Consider the following 25985-nt stretch of genomic DNA (forward strand, 5'->3'; position numbering starts at 1 on the left):
ATTAAAGATAATTACAGAGTCATTTCGCATTAAACGAAATCATATCATAAAGCCTCTATTTATATCGGTTTAATCTCAAACGCGGGAACGCCCCCTACATTTTTCACGTATCGCAGACGTATTATCCCGACTTAATTGACCATATTGCAAGCGGGGATCACGTGACAAGAGGCGGGTTGTGATTGGTCGCTGGCTATTGAACTCCGACTCTCACTCGATGCGTTTCCCTCTTTGTTACCCTGTAATAAATGTAAATTTTTTAAAACTCATCTCATTTTATTTGACAGAAAACGTTAGTAAAATACGTCGATGAAAGCGATAGAGTTCACATGTAGTCCCCAATAGAAAGCTAATTTCTGTATATTATATCACGACTCTTTCATCAATTTACGGAGAAGTCATGGAAGCAGGATCCGTTTTTCTCTATTCCACACCATTTAGGTAAGGTTTAATTGTAATTAAGATATTCATTATCATTTTAATATAAATTTAATCAGTTTGTAATTCGTTTTTACTATTCATTTACAAAAATGTACATGTACTGCTATAATTTGGATTATATTAATATTTTGTTTTGAAGAGAAAAACTAGCAATTCAGAAAATCTTTCAATGCAGAAAATCTTATTTTTCCATCAGTTAATTACTTGTTTAATAATAATATATATATAATTATTTTGTTTAAGTACACTGTTTCAATCAATCTAAACAAACTGGTTTTGGTTTGCACACTAATTAATTTTCTTGTTTAAATTTACCATGAAAAAATGACAATGTAGTAAAATAATTTATTTAATATTGCTTTTGGGTTTTTTCTTCTGTATCATCATTTTTATAGATTTTCAAAATATTTACATTTATAAAATTTTCTTTTTAACTATATATATTTTTAATATTTTTTTAATCAAAACAATTTGCATTTTAATCCCCAGGTATTTTTCTTTACAGTTTTTTTATTTATAGGAATTCAAAATTTAACAAAACCAATATTGTTTTATCTATGTGCTGAATATTTTTTTTGTCTATGGTACTGTTTGTTTATCATTTTTTCTAATATTTATATCAATGCACTAAACATTTTAAATCTGTCGGCTTTGTGCTTTTTACAAGCAACTCAAAAATCAGCAACGACAAATGAAATTGATTGAAACGAATTGAACGGTAGAATTGAAATACATTATTATAAAAGGATATAATTTTTTAACATATTTTCGTCAGTGTTTAAATTTTTCTTGAACGATTTTAACAAGATAATGCTTAATATTTTGTTTCACTTTTGGTTTTAAAAAAAAATACTGGATACAAATCTGGGCTGGTAAAGAGCTCGCTGTTCATTTATGTCAACCATTAACTTCAACGTTTCTGCATAATGATTAATTGCGCCAATATGACATCCATTTCATACACACGACCCCTAAACATCGGCAGACACCCAGTAACATGTCCTGTAATAGCTGGGTCTCTGTTCACATATTGCTGGAAAACAATCCCCTATTCTTGGACGAATGCGCGCCAGTGTAAAACCAAGAGCCGAATCTGTTCCCCTGACCCCGCATCTTACAAACCCGGCGACCTTCGAGGAATCCATCAAACAGGGACCAAGGTCAATGGTTTTATATAAAACCCCGTGTCACGGCGAAGTCGTTGATTTGACTTTTAATGCAGTGTCTCGGGAATTAATGGCGGTGGGCTTCTCTGGAATGAAGTACCCAACATCGCACAATCTAGTAACGGGGGTACTCGCTTACCACACGGAAATCCACTCATTCTAGTAACGGGGGGGGGGGGGGGGGTTACTCACTTACCCCACGGAAACCTGGTCAATGGTCAACTGTTAAAACAAAACCGGTATACACAACACAAACAGCAAACATTTGTATATATTTACATTAATGTGAAATTCAAAACTATTCACAATTGTTTCTCATGGGCTTTATAACAATTTAAAACAAGTGTAAAAAAAAAAAAATTAATAAATACATGTACATGATATAAACTACTCTCTTACGAATTCAAATATTTAAAAACAAATACCTTGTTTGTAATTTGTTTAAGGCATATTTTTACTTTTCTTTTGCACATATTTTTTTTAAATGTGTTATTTTCATAAGGAATAGAATTTTGGGGAAACCACTAAACGGGAAAAAGTAATTTAACTGACAGATAGACAGGGAAACTATATAACGCACTGCCTCTAGATCTCAGCGTAGGGTGGGGAATTTGCGTGGCACTAGTTCTCAATAACAAATCACGGCTCCTCAAATTACGAGGTTTCTTTGGGATGTAATGTCGTCATGCGAGATTTATATTTTCTCTATTTTTTTTACTTCTTCATAATCCCATACTTTTCCAGGTATTTGGTTATATATAAACGTTAATATTTCTTTCATTAAATGAATAAATTTACCAGTGAAAAACTGTAAAATGACTATATTTTAAATAATGAAAGAGTATGTGTCTAAGTATTTAAAAAAAGAGTATGTTTTTAAGTAATAAATATTCACAATTTTACTTTATTGTCTTTATCTCATGAAATTAATAATTGGAATTTTGCCTATTGAATAACAGTTTTCATTGGTACAATCGTTGACAATGATTAGCATCAAAATGTCCATACACATAACTTTTCGTGCTTTCATCAAGTAAAAAGTCTTCTTTAACCATTAGATTCTGTTTCTTGGATTTAGAATACATGTAAAAGATAGTCTTAGATTTGAAGATAACAAAAGGCTCTGAAATGTTTATAGAAACTTATTTACATTATCTAATTCCTTTATCATGGGAAATTTTTTATATATTTTCACAGAACAGGGAAATACAGCAATAAACTGTGATTAATGTCTTTCTTCTGTAACCATAAAATTTAAAAAAAAAAAAAAAACCAAACAATATGATAGTGAATACTCTAAACTCGACGACAGGCGTTCCGGGGTGTGGTGATTGGGTGGGGCTGTGTGGAATTATAGAGGACCGTGTGTCACAGATACCACAATTTCTAAAGGCCGTACAAGCTCTCGTCTCACTGGATCGAGTTCTCGTGGAGGTGGGACGTCATTGTCGTAGGGAGCAACACAATCTCTCCAGCAGATGTCTCCGTCCTCCTCGTCAAGAGCTGAAATATCTCGCACCTCACTGCTCAGCATTGAGTGGTAAAGTTTTAAATTTCACAGACCTACGAAAACTTAATGTCGGTTTTAAAATTTCATTTCAGACCTATACCCCTTTATGGCGGACAGAGGCCAACATTCGACTTTTCAAGGTTTGGTGCACTTAATCCATCATGGCCGGGATTTCTACCGTCGTCTCCATGGAAATTGACTGACGTCACATCCGCCACTGGAAGTGGAACGGCTACTTCCAATCACCTAGCGGCTTACAATCTCTACCTTCAAGAACACATTAAACGGTTACAAGAAGCCAGTTTTCCAAAACTATTTGACAGCACACCTACCGTTCAAGCTCAAAGGTTGCCAGTAGCAACGTCCGGTGAAACGCAAAGAGAAGAGGAAATTCGGAAGTCCCACGTGTCCCTGGTTTCTCCTACAAACAGTAAGGATGTCAAAAGCCCCAGCCTTACGTCGTCTTTCTCCGAGTCCTACGGCTCACAGTACAACCTGGGGAGGAAACTGTTTCCCTGTCCACAGTGCCGATACACCACGGACCGTCGAAACAACCTCAAACGCCACATGCTGACGATGCACCAAACTTGCTCCAAGTTGTTAGAATGTTGTGGGATTTTGTTCAATACTAAGGCCTCGTTACGGGAACATTCGATGATATTTCACTATCATGGATATACGTGTTTCTATTGCGGTCGCAGATTCTGTAGGAAAGCACTGCTGAAACGCCATCTTTCGGTACACAACGGCCAAAAAGACTTTGTATGTACAGTCTGTGATTATGCCACGAGCCACAAAAGTAATCTTGAGCGTCATCGGAAAGTCCATCTGCGTCAAGAAGACGCTTCAGATGAAGCGTCCAACGATAACGGGTTAGAGAGAGCTGTGAGTCCAAATGAAATGGAAAAGGGCGAAGAAGTGTGCGAGAAAGGAGAAGACATAGACGTGTCGGTTTGTTCAGAAAGTGAGGACGAAGAAATAAACGTCCATACTGACTAGATTTTGGGCCGAGAGGGACGGTGACTGTTTACATATTAATAACTAACTTAAGGACGATGGAGATTGTTGATTTTCTTTATCACTTTTCAGTGTATGTTAACTGTTGTGGGTGAATTTGTTATTTTACCATTTCAACTATGTGAGATTTATTACTGTATTAAATTAAAGTGATTTATTAACAAACAATTTCTATCGTACCTATATTTTTGCATTTTCAAAAGGGGCTAATCATAATACCATGCAAACATACCTCCTCAGAAAATTCTGATTACTAGTGTATTAAAATAACTAATCCAGACATAGGATTTTGACGTTAAATACGACCTCGTACTTAATTATTTGAGCCTGATATTGTATTGATATAACTAAAGACATGCGATACCACGCATGGAATGTTTAGTTACATTGCTACCCGCCCTATTTTGCCGGGTATTAGTTGCGTAGGGTTGTAATGCCGAACCCGATTAAATGATAACACGCATTATTATACCGCGTGCCCGAAATGAAAGTGTCCTTTTCAAATGATTGTGTCTCAGATTTCACTCCTGCAGAAGCATGCAACAAGAATGACTAAAACCTAGTTTTTTCGTGTACCAAGGGGACTAAACATGAAAACAAAGCCCCCGCCATTGTGAGGGGTAGTATCGGGTCCCCAGTGGAGAAGAGTCCCAGCTCCCCGCCATTGTTTGGAGCTAGTGTCATATTATAAAACATGTTTTAGTGACATCAATGAGTGACAGTAGAGAAGAGGGAACACAGAGACCTCAGATGCATCCTGTTTCTGGAATTAGTGTTGTCTGCTGACAAAAGATAATCTCTGTGATCACGAATTGAAAAAAAAAATGTTTGCATGAAAGGAGGCATTTTGTCAGTTTCGGCGTGTTTGCGGTTTAGTATACATGTATTGAAAACAAAATGCTTTAAAAATACATGAAAAATTACATTTTGTCAGTTTCGCCGTATTTGCTGTTTAGTATGGTACGAACTGAAAACAAAATGTTTACATGAAAGAAAACATGTCAGTTTCAGCCTCTGTAGTCCTGAAAGTAGGTACTTAAAATCAACCAGACGAGGTCAATGATTAAAATATATTGATAATTGAATCACCTACGTCATAGAACTAATAGCATCTAATTAAAGACGGTGGCTCCAATCAAAGCAATGACAATGACGAATTCTTTATTCTGTTAACGTAATTAACAGTGTCGAGTATATTTATAGTATACTTAACTGGCATGTATTCTAATCAAATAATTGTCAAAGGAACCAACTTATGTATAGTTTAGAAGTTGTCGATTCGATCTCAAATTTCAAACACATACCATGATTTATTGAATTTAATATTAATGAAAAATTCTATTATTGATTTCTCGTCTGTATGACGTAATGCCCTCTCTGATACTTTCTTAACTTGTAACATTTTGACTCAGAGTTTTGGGTCGCCATACCGAACATTCATTTCATGCTGACCAAATATGTACATGTATATAAGAATGCAGAGTGTAAAAAAAGACCCCGAATTGTGATATAGACAGTATATGTGTACATGTATTACCTGTCGAGATGGGTTAATCCTTGGATGGAGTGGAGGGGTTAACATCTAAATCAGTTTGAGATAATTTTTTAGTTAGTTGCAATTAATGGAGAACGGATGAAGTTAATTTACAATTAGGAAAATTAAATAAAAGTTAGTTAGGAAAAACATGTGACACGAGAGGATCTTAAAAGAATCAAAGAAAGAGGAACGTATTTTATTTTCTTTTACAAAGGAAATTTTAAGTATATCGGTTTAGTTATTTGATGGCTCTCTTTACAATATTGAGCGCTGTACGTGTTTTATTTGGTAACTTTTCTGCCAATTTCAGCAGTATTAATACAGTGCACCAATTAGTATTAATACAGTGCATCAATGATAGTGTAAAGGTGTTCTATAAACCAGTGAAAAATTCAAATCTTTGGGAAAATCAATTTTTAGAAGAGCAATAAATAAAAGAAGTTATAATTTACTGTAATCTGGAGAAAAAAATATCACAATTATGATAAAATTGATATTTGTCAAATTTTGATTGAGAACAATTGACGGGTTTTAAACGAGTTTCAATGTAAAACACCAAAATTTATATTTAAATATCTTAATAACCCAAAAATTAAAACCGCATGTTCTAGGCGTGCAATGTATACGGTCTTGAAATAAATTCTTATTGTACAGTAATCTTTCAAATTTATATCATCCAAACCTCTTTTACCATTATTCTTTTTTTTTGTTTCTTGGATGCAACATTATAAGTATCAGAAAAAAAAGACAGAGTACATTTCAAGTTGACAGTCAGAATCAGCTGCAAAAAATGAAAAAGATATGAGTTTGATTTTTTTTTATTTAAAAAAATCATTTAATGAAAAAGTACTTTAGGTTTATCTGTGAGTATTTCTGTTATCAATTTGGGTGAAACATTATAGCATTGTGCTATTTAATTAATGTGCAGATTTCTCAGCGCGTACAACCTGCAGCCCCTCGCTTCTCGCCATTCCTGATATCTTAACTGATGTCGCCCGCAACGAGCAGAGAGATGCACAACCAGCGATAGATAATTAAAGCGCGCACTGCCTGTTTACGCTCCCCCAATTATCACTCCGCCACGAGAATTGACAGAATGATAAAGACATTTACTTCTAAAGATAAACTTAAAACATGGCTTAAGGGATTTTTAGCGCTGAAACTTGCCTGTGATATGTTATGTCTTTTTATCTAGTTATCTTTAATTTACAATTAATGGCCGGGTTTATTCGCTACATCAGAGATCCTGCCGTTCATTTTCAGCAGCTAATGGCGTTTAATTAAACTCGTTATCTTTCTGTGATGACAATCGACTTTGAAATACTTTACAGTAGTTAACACATATTTATTACTGTTTTCCAAGCGTGTCCGATTCCTCTATTTAATATCAACCGGTATTGCACTGAGTGTCCGTTTTGCTCCGAGTTAGACAATTTAGGCGTGAGCCGTATCCTATTTCGTGTGTCATTTCCGGTGAAGCCTTCGGGAGCATTTATCATAATACAAAGATAAAACAAACTAAATTTTATGCTGATCAAACACAACATTGATTTCTGTTTAATCACTGCCTCTCTCACCTTCCATTTCGAACAACATTTCCTCACCGCTATAAAATACCTTAAATTGATAGATAATTGCCGTTAATGAGCTTCGTAAACGGGGCTGAATTCGCATAATGATGGCGATTCTATTTGATATCTTGGGCATGTACGGGGAAAAGTCATAACCGTTTACCGATTTGAATTTAAATATTTTGTTTTGGGTGACAGGGAGAGAACCTTCAGCCACGCGGCCGATCGATCGACGCGATAGGTACAACAGTCAATCATGATTCAGGAGCCTTTGACAAGGAGCTATATTATGATGGCGGATAAGGATGGCGGCTACACGCGACCACTTGAGAGAGGTGTACGCGCTGAGAGGTCGATACCACCTTATCACCGAACGCATCTTAAAAGCAGTTTGTTCTGGGGACGGGCGGCACGCTTTTCAACACTTACACCTAGTCCATTATCCGAAAGACTGAATTAAAAGTTTCAAATTTATACATGATTAAAAGTGATTTGAAATAAATACAGTAATAATTGAATATTGAGAAGAATGGATTTGCTTCTTTCTCTGCAATACAAAGAACATTTCTTGCATTTGCACTTCAATATTTTGAGTTCAAATCAGTTCGTTTACTCAGATATTCGCAAGTGTAGCCGATTTTTCTATCAACCTACCAAATGCATTAACTTTCTAAATAGCTGTTAAAAAATACAAATCTTAAATTTAGCAATTCCTTTTGAAGTTTGATTTTAGGCTTGTTCATATCATTTTGTGAATCTGTATTTCAATCGTTTGAATTTAATTGACAAAAGGTCTTCATTAGTCTGGGATACATATGTTACATTAATTCCTGAATTTAAAATGGCAGTATTCCTACTTTCAGCTGTTACAGTAGATTGATAACTTTCATATCATAGGTTTTACTTTTATTCTTTAATTCATTAAGATGTATATCGATGTATTTAGTGGGGTTTTTTTATAGCTCTGTTATGGAGGAATGAATTTGTTGAGGTTGGAAAACTTACTTGAGTTATTTATGTAAACGTTAAGCCAGTCACGATGGTCTAATTCATGTACTCGAAAATTATCCTGAATTGTTATCGATCACAGAAAGACTTTTACTCTGAATGTGGTTTACTCTGTCAGTTTCTCTTATTTCTCAAGAAAAAGTTTTATTTTCTCTGTTTTGAGTGTTTCTTTTTTTTTTTGGGGGGGGGGGGGGGTGGGTGGGGGTTTGTTTGTTTGTTTGTTTGTTTTGGGGCTTTTTTTGGTTAAATGTTAGGAAATGCAATTGGGAAAGTTAATACTTTATAATTCAAGTTACCCCCCCCCAAAAAAAAAATAAAAAAATTATTAAATAAACGCATAACCACAATCACCATTTTCGATGATTAGAAAAAAAAACACCAAAATACCTGATAATTTTTTAAATCTTGGAGACGATCGCGAATTGTCACTTTACTGATAAATATTATATGCATTCTAAAAAATATACATGTATATATATATAAGGTGCATGTAAATTGAATATAGCCCTTTTCATCTGAATTACATTAAAAAGAAGGTGGGTATCCATGTTTTAATCTCTTATTTATCCATTATGGTAATGTTGTAATGCCAAAAAATAAAATCTCTGCATGAATCAATTTTAATTTCTTTTTCTTTATAGAAATCCTACAAATGATGGGAATATAGTTCTTTTGATAGATTATGCTTGCTTTCAATGCGTATCGTATTTCTGTTATGCATAAAGTAATACCTTTTTTTAAGTAGCATTGCATTTAAAGTTTAAAAGTTAATCATCATTCTAATGAAAACTTGAGCACAAGGAACTTTTTTTGCTCTAACAATTAATTTTTTTATCAAAACAAATAGCCGAAATGTTTTAAAACAGCATTCATTAACATCTATTTGAAATAAAATAGATATCAGATAGATTTAGTGTACGAAAAATACTGTTATAGTATTTATTTATATATACAAATGCAAAGTGTGGGAGAAGATCTATTTTAAAAAATACTATTCCCGCGAGGCGGATTTGAACCACCGACCTAAGGATGACAGATTTCTACCACTACAGTCCTCCGCTCTACCAACTGAGCTATCACGGGATAACATTCAGTAATGAATACCTTTAATTAGATAAGTTTGTTGCCCTGTGCAATATTTTTTACCAAGGTAAAAATAACCAATAAATCATTCGTCACACGAGGAAGTGGTCTCTATGACCGGAGGTTATTCATAGACCACAATGCCACCACAGTACTCATCCATGTAAACATGTTCAAAATTCTCTTTTAATTTTCAACTTTGGAGGAAGGAAAAATATTAATATTTGCAGAATTTAAAATCAACGCACGTACATGTACATAATGTGTATTAAATATATAGCTACATGTACCCATCTGTAACGAATGCACCAATCCTATAATTTGCTTTTATCTAATTTTCATAAAAGTAGCCAAGAAAAAAAGTTCGGAGGAGTAAAACGAGGTAGAAAATTAGTACATGTATTTTACTCTGTATTACTATATAGCTACCAATTATTTAAATAATTATTTTTTTTTCAAATCACCTTTTAAAGGGAAAGGGTACATTTTTTTAATTTAACTAGATTTTAAAAGTTTCATGATAAGTGCATTTTAATGTTTGAAATGCTGAGTGGCTAATTATCGTTCGTAAAAAAAAATTGTGAAAAAATTTACATTATTATAAAATTATAGAAATGACATCTAGAGAAGAATCAGGTTAATGATAAACACGTAACAAATGCATCTATTCTTGATTTTAACATAGATGTAAATGCATCCTATTCTTGATTTTAACATAGATGTAAATGCATCCTATTATTGATTTTAACATAAATGAAAAAAATGTACATGTCCTTATAAATAAAGAGAAAAATCAAAGGTCTCTTCGTAAAGATACAAAATCTATACACTGAATCCGAAAAGCATGGTTTGTACTAGTCTTTGGATCTACGATGTGTGGGCATTGGGTCTCATTAAAAAATATTTATACTCCCGCGAGGCGGATTTGAACCACCGACCTAAGGATGACAGTTATCTACCACTACAGTCCTCCGCTCTACCAACTGAGCTATCACGGGATATAATTATGAAAAATGTTGACCTTTATATTAATTATTTTGCCTATTGGAAAATTGCCTTCTCCTTTCACTTTTTTAAAGACAAAATAATCAATCTATCATATACAGAAGAATGCATGTGGTCTGTTACAAGGGATCTAAAATGACCCACAACTTATCTCTATTTAACTGCTGTTGTGTTTTTCAATATTTTCTTTCACTGAAATTTTTCAGCTGAGGGTATTTTATAAGAGACCGTAATTAGCTGTATTCATAAATTAATTGTTATCTGTTATATATTAGTCTATCAATAACACATGTAGCTGGATAGTACCTTTAACTTATCTTTCATGCAGCAAGTATATCAACAGTTATCCTTGTTAATGAAGTTTCAAAATGTTTCAATAACATGTTTCGTAACAATAGGGAACCCAAAACGCACTGAATATATATATATATATATATATATATATATATATATATATATATATATATATATATATATATATATATATATATATATATATATATATATATATATATATATATATATATATATATATATATTCGCAATTTGAAATATATACTTAAAGTCTCTCCCACAAATATTCGGTCCTGCTGCCGACGGGCAATCTCTGGACAACCACGTGATTTGTCCCATGTACTTCCTAGTTCCCGACTCACGGGAACACACCAAGTGTGTGGCCGTCAAGTTATCAAACCAATGCAAAAATTACTCTAATATTTTAAGTGCTACTACTTTTCTCAATGTTTTATTTTCCTTCCACATTTTGGATACACCGCAAACATTGTAGATTTTTTTTTTATTCTGTCTGATAACATTTTGATTGATGGTCACAATGTTGGCTAAATTAACTGATAGATACATATGTAAATCAGATAATTTTAAGATCTGTAGTATTACATTTTTTAAACAAATGCGAGAAAGAAAAGGTTTTCTTTTCATCTTCTTAATTTCACAAATTTTACAAGATGACCAAAATTATAAAAGCAGCTGCATTTTTTATTAGTCGTAAAACAAATGGAATATAAAGTGCACAGTTGTGTGTGTGTGTGTGTGGGGGGGGGGGGGGGCAAATTTCATACTTCAAATTTGATCTTATATCCAATGTCGGAGGATCTCACTAAGGTTAAGTTCTCCCCTTTAGTCATTTTAGTTTTTTTTTCTTTATAGTGTCAAAATAAATATACTCGTACTCAAACATGTGTTTTTGACAGTCCTAGCCAGATCACCGATATAAAGTAGTTCAAAAGTAATCTGTAAATGAATCATTTTTTTTTTAAATTCCTCACATAAAGGATCTCCGTCATACGCCAAACTTAATTGATTACATGTATAAGGATTTTAAAATCTATTTTGTCTTATCAACCGTCCCGTAGTTATATATAGAAGTGTTTATTTGCACAGGTAAATGAAGTGTTTTGATGACTTAATGTTCGCCGGTGTGAATGATTGATAGCGTTCGCTGACCCCATATGCGACTTATGTCAACACTGCTATAAAAAAGTCTACCGGTAAATATATGACGAAAAATAATCTGATATACACAAATACTTATCCCGTGATAGCTCAGTTGGTAGAGCGGAGGACTGTAGTGGTAGAAAACTGTCATCCTTAGGTCGGTGGTTCAAATCCGCCTCGCGGGATTAGTACTTTTTAATGTGGTTACTTGTAAAATATACCCAATACCCAATATAAAAATATGTAGTTTTCATAACTTTCATATGACATTGCAGGTTGAATGGGACGTCTGTCGATATAAATCCAAACCGGTGGACGTATTTTTTACTATTATGTACTTTACGACATATGTACCATAGCACCTTAATGTGGATTAAAGTACGTTATAATTAAAATAGTTTCACCGGTTTAGAATTTTCAAATTTTACAATATTTTACCCAAAAAATTCGTTTTACAAATTTTTGAAAAGATAAATATTTTAAAATCCCAACGGGATTCGAACTCATGACTTACACATTCGTAGTGAACCCTTTAACCAACTGTACTACGCTGTTAGGTGACAAACTTGGGAAAGAAACTATTTATAAAATTACACTTGATTTTAATGTTAATTTCGATGAATAGTAAATCACAACATGGATATGTCCCATAACACCTTAAGTTATCTTGTTGATTTACCCAAAAGATATCTATACTAAAACGCAAATAGCTTTAGAACTGTATCTCTACGGGAAATTCTGGTTACCAGACCGTATAGCTACAATTCCATCTATACAAAACACATTGCGGTCAAAAAGTTGCTCACTGTTTTGGACTTATTAAACTATCTTAGGAATACTTGTACATTCTGTAAATATTTCCCAACCAAATATTCCCGAGAGATTTAAGTACTGATTCACCACTTCACTTTAAACGTTTTCTTAAACAACGTAACTGACCCCGGAAAGTGAAGTATATTAAATTCCATTCGGATCAAGAGTCGCCATTTTTACCTGTAAACAAACCTCCCGTTTCACTTTACGCACCTGGTGAGGATAATTGAAAGATATTCAGAGGCAAGTAATGACATCTGAAATATATGAAATGATATCTGTTTCAGGATATATTTTGTATTACAATTTTCACGTAATACATCCCTAAATTAAATATAGAGTTTGTTGTAAGTGTGGAACTGCAGCTCTGCGGTCTCTCAGCCCGAATTGGTAAAGCTAGCTGAAATACAAATGAAATATCAGACTAATTCTAAGCAAGATCAAAAATTCAGTGAAAAGTGAAAAACTTAACATCAAAAAGGAAAAAACAGCTACTCCCGCGAGGCGGATTTGAACCACCGACCTAAGGATGACAGTTTTCTACCACTACAGTCCTCCGCTCTACCAACTGAGCTATCACGGGATATTATTTTAAATCACAGGTGGGTTTTTTTTTATATCTCAAGATATTTTCCTTGCAATAGCCATGAAAATATGAAATACTTGTTAATTACTAGGTTAAGGTAAGTTATCATTTACATCGGCGTTTACTCTACATTCATCAAAACAGTTCATTGTGTACTATCGAGTATAATGAATCATACGTAAATATCATTTATCTCTTCTCATCAACTTAAGATTGAGCTTGAACGATTTTTATAATATTCAGAGAAACGAGAGATTTCATAAACCATGTTTACTAACACAGATTGATGATGAGTTTCGTTTTATTCTTACCTGTCCATTCTACAAGGATATAAGAAACGTGTGTGTAAAAAAAAAATTTAATACACTGTACAAAAATTCTTCTACCTTTAGGGTCCTCGTTACACTAATATTTTATTTGATTGATCGATAAACAATCTGTGTTTAAGTCATATTTAAAAAAAAATCTTAAAGGAACTTCAACACAATTGGAGCTCACGTTTTTAAATGTTATTTTTTCCGTTTTTAATGTTTTGAATTTTAAAAATGCGTACTATTAATGCTTCCTCAAAATTTGAAAGTCAAATATTGAGTTGGACGCAAGATGCAGTGTTTGAAATCCTCTGTTTTTGTTAAACAAAGCTGGAGTCATGTTACTGTGTACATTTAAGTTTCAATTAAATGTTGCCTTTTCTGCTGATAATATTGTTTATGAACAGATTAAAATCAAATATAAGACTCGAGCTTTGTTTACAGAACAATGATTTCTTACCTCTGTATCAAACTTATTACTTGACTTCAAACATTTAAACTTTGGTCAACTATTCAAGATGCACGTGTAAACCATATAATACATAAACAATAAAACTGTCATCTCAAATCGTGTCTGGGTCCCTCTGTTATCATGTTTACTATCATAATTATTTTTCCCATTTTCACCATATCATACTCATTATAATACATTACTTTCCCAATTTTATTTACCAGTATTTATATGTCTTCATATTTTTGTTCAACCAATTCATATGTATACTTTAAACCTATGAACGGTATTGCTTTTGGTAATTAGCAATACACTCTTCACAATAACATCATACATTTTTGACATGTGTATGATCTTTTTAAAAATATTGTTTTAACTTTTGCTGTAAATTAAACTTGGACAATGATATTAGGGAAAATGACGTCCACATTTACATATTTATCTCTATTTCATACTAGAATAACTTTTCCTTCTAGTTGCCTTAAAACACAATAATACTGTTCCTAAATATATTTTAAATGAAATAAGTCTTCATTCTTTAGAGAATAATGATCAAAGGCATTACAGTGTTGAATTTGTGAGAAGTAATTCTAACATAAGAGATGTTTGGTCATTTAACCACATTGGCTGTGTCCCTCTGGGTTATACCGGTATACCAGGAAGTAGGTTACATTATTTTACATGGTGTTCTGGAGAGCACCCCGCGGCAGAAGTATTTCTATGAAAAAGTGATCAAATAAAATTTTGGTGCCAGTCGTTGAGTTTTAAGCAAGATACAGGGCTTATAATTCTTCGTCATGTAAACAAGGCTCGTGTCCTGTTTTTGTTTACATAGGTTCAATATACCAGTAAAAAATCTTTTTAAAGCTAGTTTGTCTATCTAATTATTCAGTTTAAGCATAAATAAACAGTTCCTAATGATTAACACATTCATTTTAGGTCTAAAACTGGAATTTTCACTTCAACATTCAAAATGTAAACAAACGCATTGTTTTACATAGCGAAGAATTGTAAGCTCTGTAACTCGCTTATGACTCAACAAATGACACTCAAATTTTGGTTGTCTATTAAAATTGCCTTACTAAAGCAATGTAAACATTAAAATCGAAAAAATAATTTTTGACCAAAATCGTGACCATGCCCCTTTAAGAGAACCCACTTTATTACTGTACTGTTTTCATAATAGAAATGTTTATCTTCTAACTATTTTTCTCTTGTTGTTCATATTAATTTTATCCAACTTTAGGAAATCTTAAAATCTAAGAGGGCTTAATGTATCAGGTTTTAGATATCATTGCGAAATAACAATGTTGTATGATATAGATTCCGCGCATTTCTTTTTTCTTGTGAGGTTATTTGAAGCATTTAAAAACTTTATCATTTAGGGATTTTTTCATCACTAATAATTATACTATTTTGCAGCATGAAAGACAATGGTAAGAGAAAAATCCAGCATATATATATATTTTTTTTAATTTGATAGTCATAACAATATCCAGTGCGGTAATGATTACCTGTTGTTAATAATTACCTCTGTGACAAAATACCACAATAAAATGAAAAGTAAAAAATTCAAGCACAACAGCGAATAAACAAAATCATGTTGTGTTGTATTAATTAAGATCATTTCATTGTGTATGATTAATTAGTTTTTACACCTTGGTAAAAAAAAAAAATAGAAAGGGAGCAAGCAATTCGCTGACAGCAAAATATTTCATTAAAAAGATTGGTAATGAGATATACCAACATCCCGTGATAGCTCAGTTGGTAGAGCGGAGGACTGTAGTGGTAGAAATCTGTCATCCTTAGGTCGGTGGTTCAAATCCGCCTCGCGGGAATAGTATTTTTTTCCCATCTCTAGATGTTCAACATTAAGAGGGCTGGATAATCCTAACAACATTTTTGACTCTATTGATCTCCTATAAAAGAAGAGGTCTGTAAAAAGATGTAGGAAAATACTCGATGTCAAAAACTGATATAAATAGAAATTTTCTTTACAAAATAATAATCATAACAAAAGAAATAATTTCTAAAAATGTAAGGAAAATCTGATGGGTAATTTGTTGAATACCCAGCCTTTAACAGATCAAATATTGTGCCATTCAGTCAACTGAATAAAACTGAAAGGTTGTGAAATGTTTATGCATTAACTGCTTATTTTTGGATGCCGTCAGTCCTATAACACACCAAGCGGTGCACACAAATTGAAAACCGCGCGTTAGCGCAGTATGATAGTTTGTCTTCACCGCTTGCTGTGTTATATAACCGACGACATCCAAAAATAAGCATTCAATGCTTATATTTATATTTTCATACTGATGTCTTTTTAAATGAAATATTGTGTATCGCCCCTATAAAGCCGTTATTTGCGCTCTTAGTCAGGAATATGAAACATACATGGAACAGCCATATCAACCTGTTATTTAGTTAGCTTCCGAGACAAAAATTATAGTGCCCGAAACTTTGTGGTGAAAAATTTAATATTAATTATTGTTTTTCAAAAGTACATATCAAATTGGTTATGTAAGATTAAAAGTTTCATTTAATCTTGATAAAATAAATATACTCAAAACACGTGAAGACGTTTGTATCTGTGCTCATGGCGCATGAATTAGCACTTAAGTCTATTCATAGAAAATTGAGCGTCGCAGATTTCCAATGCAAACATAAGGGGAATTATACACTGAATATAAATATAGCTGAAAAATATTTGACCCTTAAGTTTTCCAGTCAGTCACTTTTTAGTTGCCAGAATGTCATAACTTGATCTTATGTCAAGATTCAGTAAAACACATTAATTTTTTTAATTTCAGCAATGTGTGATTTACATATAAGTATATACATATATATATAAGTATGTTTTACATCTTTTCATTTTAATGAAAATATTTTATAAAGAAATCCTTCATAAGTTCGAATATACAATGTATTACAATTATGTTTCATTCAATTATATGAATTAGAATAGCAATGCATGTATTTTATCAGTTCTGCAATGTATGTTGGGAAAATAATTTCTCTTGCATTAAACATGTGTGAAAAATACACTGTAAAATCAAGACCTTGTCGCTGACAATGGTATGAATCGACATACAATTAATATCTGCATTGCATTCATCTCTTTGATTTATGAACAAATGATTAATTGATTATGGTCAATAATGACCATAATCAATTAATGTACAGTTTAATTCAATAAAATGTTTTTCATTTTTTCAAAAAGGTTAGAAAAGTTTGGGTATTACATGTGCACTGTACATTGTGTATGCATGACAATTATGGACTGCAGTTCGTGTAAACAAAAGAATTTATAGTACAATTATTGGGGGGGGGGGGGGGGTTCGTTTCACTTTGAATGTTTTTCTTTTTTCCAATTTTTAAATCAGAAACATTTCACGATGTCTTCCCATGATTAAACACAATTTTAGCCATTTTATCAATCTGTTGTTCCTGTTTAGTATTTTTGATTTTTACTGTTTTTGCTTGTTTGTTTTTTAAAATAGGTAAACATTAAAACTTTTAGTATTCACCAGATTACTATTTTTCATGGATCAGTTTTACAGGGTTTTTTTATATTTAAATAAATAAAGATGAATTTTGTTCTAAGACATTTTCCCAAGAAAAGATTTGAGCCCTTCTTTTTAAGATTTACCCTAATCCTAACACATTTTTAATGATTGTCTTAACATGTATTAACAAAAGTTAGTACCGTCCATCTTCTTTGACTTTTGATAATGATAATGAGAAGTATAAATACATATTAATACAAAGAAAGTATAAAAAATACTCTTTGTCAATGATGAGAAAAACATCTCATTAAATCTTAAAGTATTAAAATATTTACATCTATATATTTAAATAATGTTTCTAAATGATTAACAACGAATTTGTTCATGTAGTTTATGACAAATACATGTAATAAATAAATGTATTATATATTTGTTCTGTATTGAGAAAAATTTGACAATAACTTGATTTTGTTTTACCAACTTTATACAATTGTTCCTGTGTAGTTATTGCATTATGATAAAATTTCAAATCTAGTTCAATAATTTCAGACGGTTTATAAAACTCCAAAATTGTAGCCTATCTTTTGGATAAAACAACGGAATAATCAATATTTCCATAACATATTTGATAGAGGATGTTGGTATTTAATTATTTTTGTACCAATAATTTGTAAAATATTTTAACAGGGGACATGTACTAAAAACTACATATTACTTTTTATAAATTCTGTCCATTTGTCGGAATGCTTTCTTGAAGAGTTATGTAATTTTTCTAATTAGCCGATACATTTGCATCAGGGCCTCCAACAATATAAGAACAGTAAAAATGTTGTCCGCTCTACCAACTGAGCTATCACGTGATATATATCAAACAGCCTTTAATCAAATATTTTTATCGCTCTAAGCAAACTGCATACTCTTTTTCTTTACAGAAATCTTTCTTCATAAAATTGAAAATTTTGAATATTGGTAACTGAAATTCATCAAATATATTTTAGAACAACAGTATCCGTTTATAAAATACCTAAGACTGATATTTTTCATCTTTTTCAAATTTATGATTAGTAAAGGCGATGAAGTACGAAATAAAATTGGCAAAAACATTAAGAAAAAAAAGAATACAAATAAATATATTTTTTAAATCTATAAGTAAAGGTAAAAAAAAAAAGTTAATGCTATCAATAACTCTGAATAGATAGAGAGGACAACCACGGTCAATTTTAGCCTTTAATTATTTAAAATCATTAACTAGTTCTGTTGTCGTGGGGTGATCTCAATACAACCACGTGACATGCCCCCCCCCCTTCCTGGTCCTTGACCTTCGGGAGTATAGCGAGTCTGGGACTGTAAAGTTCTAAACTAGTCCCCAAAATACCAATTCATATTAAATCAGTATTTGTAATGCCCAAAGTCAGAATTAAAAAAAAATAACCAGAAGTCTCAACCTACCCGTAAGATATTTATTGTGTATTTTGGTGTGAGGATCATAATATGGAATAGAAATAAAAATGGTCAGAGATATATATTAACGTCATAAATAATTAAGTTATGGAATTTGTTCCTCAAATCAAGAATCATAAAGATTGACTTTGGACAACACAAGTATTAAAATCTATTCCTTACGATTGATTTTTAAGAAGTCAGTAAATAATTTTCACTACATAGGTTACGAGTACGTTTTTTCAGTTAAACCATCGAGGTTATTTACATGTATTGGATGAAAAAATACTTTTCCCGCGAGGCGGATTTGAACCACCGACCTAAGGATGACAGTTTCTTACCACTACAGTCCTCCGCTCTACCAACTGAGCTATCACGGGATATCTAATATTGATAAGCAATTGATTTTTTAATTTATGTATTTCTGTTAAGCAATAACAAATTATTGGGTCGATAATAGTTGTTTACTGGAGACATTATTCACACAGGACTAGAGCAGTTCATTCACATGTGAAGGCATCAACAGAAAAACCAAACACAATGTATGAATTTAAATAACCGTCATATTTCAAAGTCATTCAATTCTTAAGTTTTATTTGTTTTCTGCTAAATAGTGCTCTGATATACCTGTGTTTATGGGTGTTAATGTTGGTACGAAGAGCAGAGTCAACAAGTTACTAGTATATACTTATCTAGATTCGGCAAAAAAATGTACATATATTAAGCTTAAATTGGGTCTTTATTTTCGTTAAATTCCTGTTGAAAATGGTTTCTCTAAAAATTTTTATGATTAATTGATTGGGTTCTTTCATTGTGTTTGCTGTGCAATGGGCATTTAAATATATAGATACTCATGTAAGTGGGTAAACGTGCAATGGATAAGTTGAATACTTTTCTAATGTAAAAGTAAATATTGCTCTTTCTGAAAAAGTTTTATTTTCCAGCAAGTCTGAAATTTTTGAGGAAACAAATTCAACATTGTGGATGGCAAATTTGATATTACGAACACACATTGTAGGTCTATTTGAATCAAAAGGAATTTTATCACCAGATTCAATAACTTTCAAACTGAATGAAGTTGTACCAATTTTTCTCCGTTTTCCATCATTTATTTTTAAACTTTGGTTTAAATGATTTTTCTTAATGCATTTCACCTGGTCAGCAATGATAGAACCTTTATACGTATCATTGACTTTGTGACTTGTTTTTGGGAGAGTTGGTTTTCCAGTGTCTTGTGGAAACAGTTGAAGAACAACGCCCTAAGCTTTGGTTGACGCTGTGCATATATGCTACGAAAGGGGTGTTGCTAGTATGTCTATTGCTGAAATGTCGTAGCAGAAGACACAGAAGAAATAAGCTAAGCTGCCGCCACTGGGGGAGTCTTGTAGGTATTGTATGGGTGAAAACGTCTATTCCACCCTTGATTTTGTTGTAGGAGGGCGCGGTTTTCCGCACTCCGAATTTTCTTCTTGTCATCTGAGTTGGTCTCAATTTCTCTTGATTGATGATCATTTACTGTTTTCCATCCGGCTGGAGAGGAATCAGCGATTCCAATATGTTTCTGGTGCGTTTTTATTTTTTCCCGCAATTCATTTTTAATTATAGTAACTGAATCGCAATCTTTAGTGTCAAAAGCTGGTGTTTTCCAGTTTATACAGATGTCATGTTGTAAATTTTGAATTTACTGGGTGGGTGTAAATACAAAATTTACAACATGACAAAGTTGTCATGTTGTAAATTTTGTATTTACACCCACCCAGTAAACTCAAAATTTACAACATGACACAGACCCTCGAAAATCTCAGCGTTAAACTCGTACTGTGCAGATTACTTCAGATTTAATTTTTAAAATAGATCTTAGTGATTAACTCAGACTGTTCTGCTTTAAGCTGACCTGATGAATTGTAAAATTGGGTTTGCTGAACGCCTGTGACGAGTTTAATCACGTCGGAAATATCCAGTGAAGGGTTTCAAACAGTTTCTTTTTGAGTTTCGTAGGTTTCGCTTCTTTCTTATAAAGAAATTCAAAGCCAGAGTCGTTATTACCGCACGAAACAGAGCCTCCAAACAGTTTCACTATTACACAATAACTTGCACGGTCACCCATAGCCCGTACTATGAATATGAATGTCACCTGACTAGTTGATAATTATAACAGTCAATAGAGGAAAATAATAAACAAACACAACCATGTGTTTGACTAACTTATTCATGTAGATGCATCATATTCATTATACATGCAATGGATGAAAAAATATTACTCCCGCGAGGCGGATTTGAACCACCGACCTAAGGATGACAGTTATCTACCACTACAGTCCTCCGCTCTACCAACTGAGCTATCACGGGATAAAAGTTAAAAAAAGCAATTGGTTTTTAAATATATATTTCTGTTAAGCAATAACAAATTATTGGGTCGATAATTGTTATTTACTAGAGACATAGTACGCTAATATTCACACAGGATTAGAGCAGTTCATTCACATGTGAATGCAGAACTTTAATATATCAACAGAACAACCAATCGCATTGAATGAATCTAAACAACATTCATATTTTAAAGTCATTCAATTCGTGTTATTTGTTTTCTACTAGATAATATTTTAATATACATGTATTTATTTTGAAAAATTAAACATCTGTTCAACATTGTTGGTACGAGTGGCAGAGTCGACAAGTCATTCACTTAATATGGTGTAGATCTAGATTCGACGAAAAATGCACATTTACAGAGTTTAAATCCAGTCTTTATTTTCTTTAAATTCCTGTTGTAAAGGGATTCTAACGTCTGTATATGTAATTGATTACGTTCTGTCATTGTAATCATGGTGTAATGGACATTTAAAGATATAGGTACTCATGTTAGCGGGTAAACTTGCAATGGCAGAGTTGAGCACTTTTCTAATGTAAAAGTAAATATTGTTCTTTCTATATATGTTTATGTTTCAAAAAATGTGAAATTTCTGAAGGAACAAATTCAGCATTGTGAATGGCTGATTTGTTATTACAAAAATACAGTGTCGGTAGATTTGAAATAAAAGGAATTTCATAGCCAGATTCAATAACTTTCGAAGAGAATTGTACCAATTTCTTGCAATGGATGAAAAGATATTACTCCCGCGAGGCGGATTTGAACCACCGACCTAAGGATGACAGTTATCTACCACTACAGTCCTCCGCTCTACCAACTGAGCTATCACGGGATAAAAGTTAAAAAAAGCAATTGGTTTTTAAATATATATTTCTGTTAAGCAATAACAAATTATTGGGTCGATAATTGTTATTTACTAGAGACATAGTACGCTAATATTCACACAGGATTAGAGCAGTTCATTCACATGTGAATGCAGAACTTTAATATATCAACAGAACAACCAATCGCATTGAATGAATCTAAACAACATTCATATTTTAAAGTCATTCAATTCGTGTTATTTGTTTTCTACTAGATAATATTTTAATATACATGTATTTATTTTGAAAAATTAAACATCTGTTCAACATTGTTGGTACGAGTGGCAGAGTCGACAAGTCATTCACTTAATATGGTGTAGATCTAGATTCGACGAAAAATGCACATTTACAGAGTTTAAATCCAGTCTTTATTTTCTTTAAATTCCTGTTGTAAAGGGATTCTAACGTCTGTATATGTAATTGATTACGTTCTGTCATTGTAATCATGGTGTAATGGACATTTAAAGATATAGGTACTCATGTTAGCGGGTAAACTTGCAATGGATGAGTTGAGCACTTTTCTAATGTAAAAGTAAATATTGTTCTTTCTATATATGTTTATGTTTCAAAAAATGTGAAATTTCTGAAGGAACAAATTCAGCATTGTGAATGGCTGATTTGTTATTACAAAAATACAGTGTCGGTAGATTTGAAATAAAAGGAATTTCATAGCCAGATTCAATAACTTTCGAAGAGAATTGTACCAATTTCTTGCAATGGATGAAAAGATATTACTCCCGCGAGGCGGATTGAACCACCGACCTAAGGATGACAGTTATCTACCACTACAGTCCTCCGCTCTACCAACTGAGCTATCACGGGATAAAAGTTAAAAAAAGCAATTGGTTTTTAAATATATATTTCTGTTAAGCAATAACAAATTATTGGGTCGATAATTGTTATTTACTAGAGACATAGTACGCTAATATTCACACAGGATTAGAGCAGTTCATTCACATGTGGATGCAGAACTTTAATATATCAACAGAACAACCAATCGCATTGAATGAATCTAAACAACATTCATATTTTAAAGTCATTCAATTCGTGTTATTTGTTTTCTACTAGATAATATTTTAATATACATGTATTTATTTTGAAAAATTAAACATCTGTTCAACATTGTTGGTACGAGTGGCAGAGTCGACAAGTCATTCACTTAATATGGTGTAGATCTAGATTCGACGAAAAATGCACATTTACAGAGTTTAAATCCAGTCTTTATTTTCTTTAAATTCCTGTTGTAAAGGGTTTCTAACGTCTGTATATGTAATTGATTATGTTCTGTCATTGTAATCATGGTGTAATGGACATTTAAAGATATAGGTACTCATGTTAGCGGGTAAACTTGCAATGGATGAGTTGAGCACTTTTCTAATGTAAAAGTAAATATTGTTCTTTCTATATATGTTTATGTTTCAAAAAATGTGAAATTTCTGAAGGAACAAATTCAGCATTGTGAATGGCTGATTTGTTATTACAAAAATACATTGTCGGTAGATTTGAAATAAAAGGAATTTCATAGCCAGATTCAATAACTTTCGAAGAGAATTGTACCAATTTCTTTCCATTTATAAAGATTCTTTTTAACTTGTGTTTATCAATGAACTTTGCTTTAAATAATTTTTCTGAAAGCATTTCATCTGGCGAGCAATAATAGAATTACCATTATGACCTTTATACTTATCAATGACTCTGTGTATTTGGGACAGTTGCTTTTCCAGTGCCTTGGGTAAAAACAGTTAATGCACACGTCACTGGGCCATGCGTTTAATTTCTTAGCGATAGATTCAAACTGGTCTGCCTTAAGCTACATCCCGATAAATTTCGATATTGGGTCTGCAAAACGCCCGTGACGAGCTTCACCACATCAGCAATATCCAGTGGATGGTTTCCAGCGGTTACTTTTTGAGTTTGGTTGGTTTCGCCTTTTTCTAATAGAGAAATTTCGTCGCGAGAGTAGTCCATGACAAGTCTGTCTTGACTGCACAAAACGGAGCCTTTGAATGGTTTTACTAGTACACAATAACTGTCATTGTCGTAATTTTGTATAATTAATTGTCATTCTGTACACTCAAAATTTACAACGTGACATTACTTTCACGATCACTCATATCCCGTGCTATGAATATTGTCATCTGACTAGTTGACAATTATAACAGTCAATAGATGAAAAGCATAAACAACCACAACCACGTGTTTGAGTAACATTAATAATCATTAAAAAGTACTTAACTTTTATTTTAAATTTTATCAAGGTTCCTTTAAACTGCATTTACGAGAACGTTTTTCAGTTACAACATTAAGGTTTTCAACATGTATTGGAGGAAAAAATGCTATTCCCGCGAGGCGGATTTGAACCACCGACCTAAGGATGACAGTTTTCTACCACTACAGTCCTCCGCTCTACCAACTGAGCTATCACGGGATATTTAATATTGAAAAGTAATTGATTTTTAATATGTATTCCTGTTAACCAATAACAAATTATTTGGTTGATAATTGTTGTTTACTGGAGATTAGTTACGCTATCATTCACACAGGACTAGAGCAGTTTTACATGTGGAGGCAGAATATCAGTTTATATAAACAGAAAAAGTGTTATTTGTTTTCTGCTAAAAAAAACACCAAGAAGTGTATTATGTTATACTTGTATTAAGTAAAGTTAAATATTTGTTAATTGTTTGTAGGAGGACATAGTCAACAAGATAATTAATTAACATGGTGTAGATATAGATACGGCGAAAAAATACATTTATAAAGTTTAAAGTGAGTCCCAATTTTTTTTTAAATTCATGTTGTAAAATGTCACTTACGTTTTTGTGATTAATTGATTGCGTTCTTTTAAATGTGTTCGCTTCGCCGTGTAATGGGCGTTTAAATACATAGGTATCCATTTAAGTAGGCCAATTTGCAACGAATAAGTTGAGCACTTTTCTATATACTTAGTAAAGGACATACAATGTATTGCTCTTTCTAAATAAGTTTAAATTTTTTGAAAAAACAAATTCACAGAAAGGCTGTTGCTAGTATGCCAATGACTGAAATGTAGTAGCAGAAGACACAGAAGAACTGAGCTGAGGTGCCGATCCTGTCGTCGCCGCTGGGAGAGTCTTGTAGTAGGTGCCAAATGGATGAAAACGCCTGTTCTGTCGGAGGGCGCGGTTTTCCGCACTTCGAATTTTCTTCTCGTCATCGGAGTTGTCCGCAATTTCTCTTGATTATTGCTCATTTACTGATTTCCACCTGACTGGAGAGGAATCAGCTATTCGAATATGCTTCTGACGCGTTTTTAGGTTTATTACGCAATCCTCTCATAACTGTAACTCACACGCTGTCTTTTAGAGTTAAAAAAAAAAACTATAATTTCCAGTTTACATAGACCCCAGATAATTTTACTGTGCACGGTTACCTTCATTATTTCTTAGTGATAGACTTACACTGTTCTGCTTTAAGCTGACCTGATAAACTGTGAAACTTGGTCTGCAAAACAACCGTGACGAGCTTCACAACGTCGGCAATATCCAGTGAAGGGTTTCCAACAGTTTCCTTTTTAGTTTGGTTGGTTTCGCTTCTTTCTTAGAGAAGTTCGTCGCTACAATCGTTCATGACAAGCGTGTCTTGACTGCACGAAACAGAGCCTCCGAACGGTTTTACTAGTACACAATAACTTTTACGGTCTCTCATAAACCGTGCCATGAATATTTATGTCACCTGACTAGGTGACAATTATAACAGTCAACAGAGGAAAATAATAAACAAACACAACCACGTGTCTGACTAACATATTCATGTAGATGCATCATGTTCAATATTAGCAGACTTCGTCTAAACAGCATTTACGAGTA

General features: G+C 32.7%; 1 protein-coding gene and 10 non-coding genes across 11 annotated transcripts; 3 read left to right on the forward strand and 8 right to left on the reverse strand.

Moving 5' to 3' along the window:
* The first annotated feature begins 287 nt into the window (after nt 1-287).
* Nucleotides 288-4302, forward strand: LOC128168481 (zinc finger and BTB domain-containing protein 49-like). The gene is made up of 2 exons (XM_052834671.1): nt 288-441; nt 3210-4302. The coding sequence occupies exons 1-2, from the start codon at nt 401-403 to the stop codon at nt 4114-4116; spliced, it is 948 nt and encodes a 315-aa protein (XP_052690631.1). The 5' UTR covers nt 288-400; the 3' UTR covers nt 4117-4302.
* Nucleotides 4303-9245: 4943 nt separating this feature from the next.
* Trnay-gua (transfer RNA tyrosine (anticodon GUA)) lies at nt 9246-9333 on the reverse strand. The gene is given in 2 exon segments: nt 9246-9281; nt 9297-9333. It is a non-coding gene; the product is annotated as a tRNA-Tyr (tRNA).
* Nucleotides 9334-10243: 910 nt separating this feature from the next.
* Trnay-gua (transfer RNA tyrosine (anticodon GUA)) lies at nt 10244-10331 on the reverse strand. The gene is given in 2 exon segments: nt 10244-10279; nt 10295-10331. It is a non-coding gene; the product is annotated as a tRNA-Tyr (tRNA).
* Nucleotides 10332-11890: 1559 nt separating this feature from the next.
* Nucleotides 11891-11978, forward strand: Trnay-gua (transfer RNA tyrosine (anticodon GUA)). The gene is given in 2 exon segments: nt 11891-11927; nt 11943-11978. It is a non-coding gene; the product is annotated as a tRNA-Tyr (tRNA).
* Nucleotides 11979-13101: 1123 nt separating this feature from the next.
* Nucleotides 13102-13189, reverse strand: Trnay-gua (transfer RNA tyrosine (anticodon GUA)). Its single transcript is given in 2 exon segments — nt 13102-13137; nt 13153-13189. It is a non-coding gene; the product is annotated as a tRNA-Tyr (tRNA).
* Nucleotides 13190-15703: 2514 nt separating this feature from the next.
* Nucleotides 15704-15791, forward strand: Trnay-gua (transfer RNA tyrosine (anticodon GUA)). The gene is given in 2 exon segments: nt 15704-15740; nt 15756-15791. It is a non-coding gene; the product is annotated as a tRNA-Tyr (tRNA).
* A 3404-nt stretch (nt 15792-19195) lies between these two features.
* On the reverse strand, nt 19196-19283 carry Trnay-gua (transfer RNA tyrosine (anticodon GUA)). Its single transcript is given in 2 exon segments — nt 19196-19231; nt 19247-19283. It is a non-coding gene; the product is annotated as a tRNA-Tyr (tRNA).
* A 1881-nt stretch (nt 19284-21164) lies between these two features.
* Nucleotides 21165-21252, reverse strand: Trnay-gua (transfer RNA tyrosine (anticodon GUA)). Its single transcript is given in 2 exon segments — nt 21165-21200; nt 21216-21252. It is a non-coding gene; the product is annotated as a tRNA-Tyr (tRNA).
* Nucleotides 21253-22018: 766 nt separating this feature from the next.
* Trnay-gua (transfer RNA tyrosine (anticodon GUA)) lies at nt 22019-22106 on the reverse strand. Its single transcript is given in 2 exon segments — nt 22019-22054; nt 22070-22106. It is a non-coding gene; the product is annotated as a tRNA-Tyr (tRNA).
* A 766-nt stretch (nt 22107-22872) lies between these two features.
* Trnay-gua (transfer RNA tyrosine (anticodon GUA)) lies at nt 22873-22959 on the reverse strand. Its single transcript is given in 2 exon segments — nt 22873-22907; nt 22923-22959. It is a non-coding gene; the product is annotated as a tRNA-Tyr (tRNA).
* A 1518-nt stretch (nt 22960-24477) lies between these two features.
* Trnay-gua (transfer RNA tyrosine (anticodon GUA)) lies at nt 24478-24565 on the reverse strand. The gene is given in 2 exon segments: nt 24478-24513; nt 24529-24565. It is a non-coding gene; the product is annotated as a tRNA-Tyr (tRNA).
* Between the last annotated feature and the right edge of the window lie 1420 nt (nt 24566-25985).

Source organism: Crassostrea angulata, unplaced genomic scaffold, assembly GCF_025612915.1.
Source record: "Crassostrea angulata isolate pt1a10 unplaced genomic scaffold, ASM2561291v2 HiC_scaffold_1, whole genome shotgun sequence".
Taxonomy (NCBI): Eukaryota; Metazoa; Mollusca; class Bivalvia; order Ostreida; family Ostreidae; genus Magallana; species Magallana angulata.